The following is a 7811-nucleotide window of genomic DNA, read 5'->3' as shown; positions in this document are numbered from 1 at the left end:
GAAGCTGAGGCTATCAGATCAATAGAGACCTCAATATTTGGCCAGATCAGCCTGATCCTGCAATTCACTCTGCTTGAAATTCTGCTAGACCAAACATGTGTATGCCATGACAAATTATTCAGCTAGCTCAGAGGAGCCTCTGGTTTCTTCCTCTCTTGAGCATTTCTGGTAAATGCAACTTTCCATTATGGGACACATTCAGGTTGCTCTGCACAGCTGTGCCAGATGCCTTGTCAGCTGAGCCTCTGCTCTTGTTAAGACCTGGCATGCCCAACATCTTCCGTAAAGAGAGACGGGAAAGCCTGAGCAACCAGTGGAATCTCTTTCTTCTTGTCCTGCCTCCTCCCAGTCTCAAAGTTCAATGCAGTGTTTGAGTTATTGTTTCTAAACTGGACTTATGCCTACAGACAGCTCCACCAACACACAGGTCCCATTAAACAGTAACCAGCACAGGGTAAAGGGAGTACACACAGTGGTAAGAGTGCCTAGTAGAGATTCTCTAAGGGTAAAAGTCCAGATGGGAATTCTTACTGTTTCTTAGAGGTGAAACTCATATCTCTGTATGTGTACAAGTGCCATTAATGCTTGAAAATCTTAACTTTTGACAGAAGATTGCACTCTTTGCCTGAATTTTCATCTTCTCAGCTAAGCCTTTGGTGAAAGACAATGGATTGGGTCAGTCTTGTTCCTGCAGGGTTACTGTTTATACTCATTCTCCTGCTGATTCTGAAAAGACAACATGTCTGGAAGAGCCACGGAAGTGAAAACTTCCCCCCAGGACCCAGGCCTTTACCCATCATTGGAAATCTGCACATCATGGATCTGAAGAGACCTTACCTGACCATGCTAGAGGTAACTTGTGCTGTTCCTTTTCTTAGAGGTCTCTGTTTCAGGCAATCACAGACCCCCAAAAAAGGTACAAACTTTTCTCTGGACAAGTAGGCACAAATGCAACAAAATTAATTCTCCTGCAGTAACTGCTCTTGTTGTTACATGGTCTTGTGTCAGTGCAGGTGAATTGACTACCAGCCAGGTCATCAAGAGAATTTACCTATTTCTGTGGAACACAGAAGATGCTGAGGCTTTCTGGCAAGGGTAGCTAGAAGAGGGGCCCTGCATCCCTTGTTCCTACAAATTCACTTTCCATTTGTCTCTTCAAAGGAACACAGGGCCAAGCCTGTCTGCTCTTCAACCTTTGTTTTAGCCCCTCTAAAAGTCTGTTACTGAAATACCTAACAGAGGGTTACAGAACCCATTGTGATTCTTTTTAATTCATGAGAACTCCAATATTTGTATGTCAAATTCTCAGTATTTTGGACAGTGAATGAGAAGCCATGCAGGAAAGAGAACATTAAACATGCTGAAAATCAAATATTTAGAGCTTGCCGAAAATCATCTGGAAATCACCTTATTTTATTGTCCCCTTTCATCCCACTAGCTATCCAAAACGTATGGCCCTGTCTTCAGCATCCAGATGGGACTAAGGAAAATGGTGGTGCTATCAGGATATGACACAGTGAAGGAAGCTCTGGTGAACCATGCAGATGAATTTGCAGGGAGACCTAAAATACCAGTCTTAGAAGAAACAGGAAGAGGAAAAGGTGAGTGTGCTGTTCTGTTCCCAATAGACCTGCCTTCTGCAAAGAAGGATGAGACTTTCTCCATGGAGAGGAGAATGCGGACACTCTCACTTTGTTTTGCTAAGCATGTGAGCCAATGGAAATGAAGGGGAAATTGAGCAATGTGTGGCAATATCCATCAGGGACAAGGAGAGATTATGCTTTTAATTGCACATAAACATGTGATGTAGAGGTCTGAAACTGCAGCTGAGTCTTCCCTTAGAGGTGACATGTTAAGGACCTAACATTGGGGCATCTCCTGATGTCTTCTCAGAAAGACCACCCCTGCAGCCACCCAGCTACCAAAATCTTGCCACATAAACCCAATACAAGCTGGCAAAGAAGTGCCTATTACATCAGTAGCACTATCTCCAAATACTTCTTGTGAGATTGATATTATTGAATGCCGATTTTAAATTTTACAGTTCAGTTTACATTTGAGAATAAATCTCTCTTTAAGAGAGAATAAACAATAATCCAAGCCTTTAGTTTGCTTCCCTAGAAGGAGCTCACTCCTGCTCTGAGTTCTTCTGGTGCAGATTTCACCCTCCACAGATGTCAGATTCTGAGCCTGATCTTTTGATTCTCATAAGTATTGGTGTGATACATGGAAGCAGGAACATGAGAGATCGTTTTCTTCTGACAGGAAAGCAAAGTTGAGCACATTTGTGTGCATCTCACCTCAGGGAGACATCTAAGGTTATTAAGCACATCAGACACTTCATGAACTCAGATCCTTTTTCCTGACCTGTCCTGAGAGCTTGATAGGTTTCCTACCAACACTCATCTTTACCAGGATTCGGAGTAAATGAGGAATCTTTATTGTCATTATGAAATTTTTCTTTCTGTGTTTTCATTTTCCATTTCAGGAGTTATATTTTCCACTGGAGAAAACTGGAAAGTGATGCGAAGGTTTACTCTTACAACCTTACGGGACTTTGGAATGGGGAAGAAGGCCATAGAGGATCGTGTTGTAGAAGAGTATGGATGCCTGGCAGACACCATTGAGTCACATAAAGGTGAGAGAATTCTTACCTGCATAACACTCTGATTTTCCTGAAGCCTCCTACAAAAACGCCAAGAGTCAAGAAGGAAGTCTCTGAACTCTTTCGGAAATCTTTCTCCAATGCCAATGCTGAGTGGATGTTTAAAAGAGCTATCTGTCTCTCTTCCTGGCAACTGTCTGGCAAGCAAATGGTTGATTTTGTGGCATAGGGAGAGCAGAAGACTGTTGCAAGGACTTGCATACCTATACCAAAATAATTGGTTGTCCCTCAATTACCTGGGAAACCCCTTCCAGTAGGAGGCAGAACATCTAGTTACTCATTTCACCAGCATTATCCAAGATTATTTCTCACTAGGCTGAGTTACCAAGTGCAGGACTTCTGTAGGTAGCTGTTTTGACAAAGAATTGGGATAAAAACAGGTTTTGACAAAAAATTGGGATAAAAAGAGATTTTGACATCATCTTTCTAGTTCAGGCTTCAAGTCCCCACCTTGAACACCTGAAAACAGGAGCTGCATCCAGCTGCAGAGAGATTCACCAAAAGGACCTAGAATCTGTGGAAGTGAGAGCTCCAGCAGGAAACACTGAGTGACTAAGAGCTATTGATTTAGGAGATTGTACCTAAAGGGACACAGTCCAACTCTCAAAGGATAGTGATGATAAAGGTCAGCCCAGGAAGTCATCGATGGGAGAAGTGGCAATGCTGAGAGTTTCCCTTATATTGAGAAACTTTAAAATAATGTATGCTTAAACAGAGCAACCTGGGTAAGGGCCACAAAGACCAAGGGACACAGAAATCTTGGAGAAAATGGAGTGGATAACAAAAGACTTGCATGCAGTCTCTGGTCCATCAAAGTGCCATGCGAACTCTGAGATGGGGAAGCCTTTCCTCCTGCTAACTCTGGACCTGTCATATCCCAGACTTCAGTGAGCCTCTGCATGCTACTTTAATTAATTAGAGTAACTACTGACTTTGTTGTTTGCATCATCTTTTCCCACACTAGGGAAGCCCCTTGAGATGACTCTGATGATGAATGCTGCCATTGCTAATGTCATCATATCCATATTGCTTGGAAAGCGATATGACTATGAAGACCCCACATTCAAAAGGCTCCTGTCATTGGTGAATGAAAATGTCAGGGTTTTTGGAAGACCGGCAGTTTCGGTAATTCATACTGTTTGAATATTGCTCTTCAAAACCGTGATTACACAGTGCAATGGTACACCCCTCCAATGCCAATCTTTGTAACACAAATACATGACAAATGCACCCTGAAATGGCAGAATGTGGACCTCTGGTGCTATTTATGGATTATAAGTTCCTCCTTTCATGAAGAATTGAACAACATGTAATATGATATAAGGATCATGTCCCCTAGTAGTAGAAGTTGGTCATTATTTTCCATCTCCCATTACAAACAACAAGGTTAAAACCAGTGTGGGAATGCTTGTAACTGCCTCTTAAACTTGAGATTTCAAATTCCAAACACTGTGGAGAGGGAGGAATGAATTCTCTAGGAGTGGAGAGGTAGGAAATTGTGTCAAGGCCGTATGCACAGCCATCATCAACCAGCGTGGTTAAAACTCTGTGTAAAAGGAAATAAATCTTAACCATTTTACACAGATGGTCAGGGAAGAAGGAAGTCAAAGGGACATATTGCATCATAATGCAATAGACCATTTTCTGGAAGGGCTTTTCTTAATATACACTGTTGAACTGTGGTGCATTTACTTAGAAACTCTATTTTATTCCTCACTATTTCTGCATCTTGCAGTTGTACAACATTTTCCCAGTCCTTGGATTCCTCCTGAAGGATCGCAGAATTTTGATTCAGAATATAAAAGAACTCAATGCTTTTATCAAGGTTACTTTCATAGAACACCTCAAAGCCCTGGACAGAAACTACCAGAGGAGCTTCATTGACACTTTCCTTGTGAGACAACAAGAGGTAATTGAATCCCAGAAACTTGTTCAAATCTCCCCACTTCCCTTTCAAGGCTTGATAGATGAACAAATGTTCTTTAGCAGAGATCTAGCCGATATAAAAGTCTTATCGAAACCTGTGGTCAGGCTAAAAGGCTGTGCAGTGTTTTCAGCTAGGAGATAAATTAATCATAGATTAACATCTTTTATGTGTCCCCAGGAAAATACAAAACACTATTTCAGCAAGCAAACATAAGAAGTTGTCTTTACCTGTAGTTTAAAATCCCTTTCTGTACCCTAGCATTTCTGACTCTTTTTTGAAACTCATATTCACCTTCATAGAGACATACCCAGGGAGAGCTCTAGGCCTAGGATCCTTTGATATGTATTTCTTGCTTTCAGTTGCCAGCTCACACAAGATTTCATTTGTCTGCTTCAGCAAAGCTCTAGTTTTACAGTTCTTGTAAAAATCTGGTAGTGTTTGTATCTAGTCCTCACATCTACGTGATATGGACTCACAGGGTCTCACCCCAAGACTGCTCTAGCAAAACTATGGGTTGGCTGCTGGGTCACAGGGGAATATGAACCACATTTCCAGGCTCCCTTCTGATGCTAGTGGCAGATAAAGACAATATCATCGTGGGCCAAGACCTCAGTGTCTTTTGAGTTCATGTCAAAACCTAGCTCTGACAGCAACTTTATTCTTCTTTCCAACAAATCTCATTCTGCAAGATGCTCTGCTCCATGACCCATAGGCAGAAAAACTCTGAAGCAGATCATTGAATCACATGGGTGGTTTCAGTGACTGCTCACTCTTTTCCAAAACATTCCTGTCATCACATTACCCAGCTAAAGACCCCTGCTGACTTGAGTGTGTGTTCCTGTGGGCAGCATGGGCAGCCTAAGCACTCTATTTCAAGAGTCAGCTTAGAAGAGGTTTCTCAAGGCATCCTCTCAAAACCTTTTTATTCTTTACACTTAACTCCTCCCTGTGTATGAAAGTTTTTTCCCTGTTTCCAATGAAAAAGTGCCTTCCAGAATCTTTAATCCACTCTATATTATCATTGTTTCATATAATCAGGAGAACGGAAAAGAGAATGGATATTTCCATAATGAAAACTTAACTGCAGTTGTGAGAAATCTGTTTGCAGCTGGCATGGAGACCACGTCCACCACTTTGCGCTGGGGCCTTCTGCTCATGATGAAATATCCTGAAATTCAGAGTAAGTGGAATCTAGGCAATCAGCAGCTTCCTTCTAATCAGGTCACCTGAAATGTGACTTCACACTGAACAGGACTGGACAAAAAGTGAATTCTCCACATCCCCCTATTCCTAGCATTAGAAAGAGGCATTCAAGTGGTTTATCTATATATGATCCCTATTTCTTTCACAGAAAAAGTCCAAGAAGAGATAGAGCAAGTGATAGGGTCAAACCCCCCACGAATTGAGCATCGAACTCAACTGCCATACACAGATGCTGTCATCCATGAAATTCAAAGGTTTGCTAATATCCTGCCAATGAACTTGCCTCATGAGACTACTGCAGATGTCACTCTCAAAGGCTACTTCATTCCCAAGGTGAGATGCACTCCTTTCCTTCCCTCTGTCCCCAGTGCAACACATACCCCTTTTAACTCCTACTTGTGTCCAAGGATGCTCACTCATGCTGGGGTTCTCACAGCTACTTTGGCAGGATCTTCCCTAATAAAGTGAGGTTTTTGATCTTCAACAGTCACTGTCATTCTGATGGTCACAGAGTGACCATTCTCACTGAAATAAGTGCTCTGCCTTGGCTTGCAGGGAACCTACATCATCCCCTTGCTGGCCTCTGTCCTGCGAGACAAAACCCAGTGGGAAAAACCAGACGTCTTCTACCCTGAGCATTTCCTCAACTCGGAGGGGAAGTTTGTGAAGAAAGAAGCTTTCATTCCTTTTTCAGCAGGTACTTTCCATTCTGTTTTTAAGGCTCTGAGGAGAACTGGACATCTAAGATTCCTTCCCCATTGGAGAGATTCTTCCCAGAGGTCTCCTCTCTCCTCTCCCTCTCCCTCTCCCTCTCCCTCTCCCTCTCCCTGCATCTGCTAACTTCAAAGACCCAGCTTTACCAATGGCTCTGAGCTTCAAACTCCCTCCATCAGAGCTCAAAGCAATAGCTCAAGAAGCAGCTCCCACTGACTCTTTTATGGTCTATTCTGCATTTCATTCCAGGGAGGAGGATCTGTGCTGGAGAGACTCTTGCCAAAATGGAGCTCTTCCTCTTCTTCACCAGCCTCCTGCAGAGGTTCACCTTCCAGCCTCCCCCTGGAGTTTCCATCTCCGACCTGGACCTCACTCCCTCCATTGGGATCACTGTCTCCCCAGTGACTCATGAGGTCTGCGCAGTGCCACGTTTATAGGCCTTTTCTCAGCCATCTCTTTTTCCTGAAACTGGTAGATGAAATAGTTTTGTCTCTAGTCCCACATGGGAAGTTTGGTACTTCTGAATCCAGTAAGGCATTCAGCCAAATCAGCTGAATTCACTGTAATTTTGGATTAGCCTAAGCACATGTTGGCTCATAGTTGAGGTGTTTTACTCACCATAATGGCAGGAGGCAGCCCTGACTTCCATCCACCGCTTGAAAGGGAAGGTGATGCTCATTGTGAGGATGAATCCCATGAGGGAGACAGCAAAGTCCATTTCACTTAGCCCTTCCCTGCGTCTCTGCATGTTCTCCTCGATGAAAGATGCCAAAGCCTGTCTCTAGGGCAGACCTCTAAGGTTACTGCACTTATCTATTCACATGCACACACAAACACAAGAGCTTTCACCTTCCACACCTCTAGCACAGCTGCATCCAAACTGCCTCGTGAAAATGGTCCATTACATGATTTATCCCTGCACCAATGCCCTGAATGCACACATACACATGCACAGAAATGCAACTGAACAACTCAACATAAGACAAGGAAACGTGAAATGTTCACCTGATGCATAAACGCAATGGAGATGCATGGAGGGCTCTCAGATGATGCCATGTGGTTATATGCTGTATGGAAGTTAAAAATAATTGGTTTACTAGAGAATAATGTACATATTAATGACAAAAACATGGGAAAATAAAAAAATAATTCTGTATTTCAAATCAAACCATTGCCAGTCTTATCTTCAAAGCTGGAAAGATCTTCTTTTGCACCTGAAATGGTTTCTGGGGACACACCCTTGCCTGAAACAGACAACCAGCTCTGTGTTCCCAGTGAGAACTGGGCAAACCAGTCCTTCTG

At 42.9% G+C, this 7811-nt stretch overlaps 1 protein-coding gene across 1 annotated transcript; it reads left to right on the top strand.

Annotated features, from left to right (window-relative positions):
• The first annotated feature begins 485 nt into the window (after positions 1-485).
• On the top strand, positions 486-7047 carry LOC104546629 (cytochrome P450 2K4-like). The gene is made up of 9 exons (XM_010192066.1): positions 486-852; positions 1439-1601; positions 2489-2638; positions 3630-3790; positions 4401-4574; positions 5631-5772; positions 5944-6128; positions 6351-6492; positions 6759-7047. The coding sequence occupies exons 1-9, from the start codon at positions 667-669 to the stop codon at positions 6944-6946; spliced, it is 1491 nt and encodes a 496-aa protein (XP_010190368.1). The 5' UTR covers positions 486-666; the 3' UTR covers positions 6947-7047.
• The last annotated feature ends 764 nt before the right edge of the window (positions 7048-7811 follow it).

This window comes from Mesitornis unicolor, unplaced genomic scaffold (genome assembly GCF_000695765.1).
Source record: "Mesitornis unicolor isolate BGI_N332 unplaced genomic scaffold, ASM69576v1 scaffold10539, whole genome shotgun sequence".
Lineage (NCBI taxonomy): Eukaryota > Metazoa > Chordata > Aves > Mesitornithiformes > Mesitornithidae > Mesitornis > Mesitornis unicolor.
This window is presented reverse-complemented; position numbering and strand designations above follow the sequence as displayed.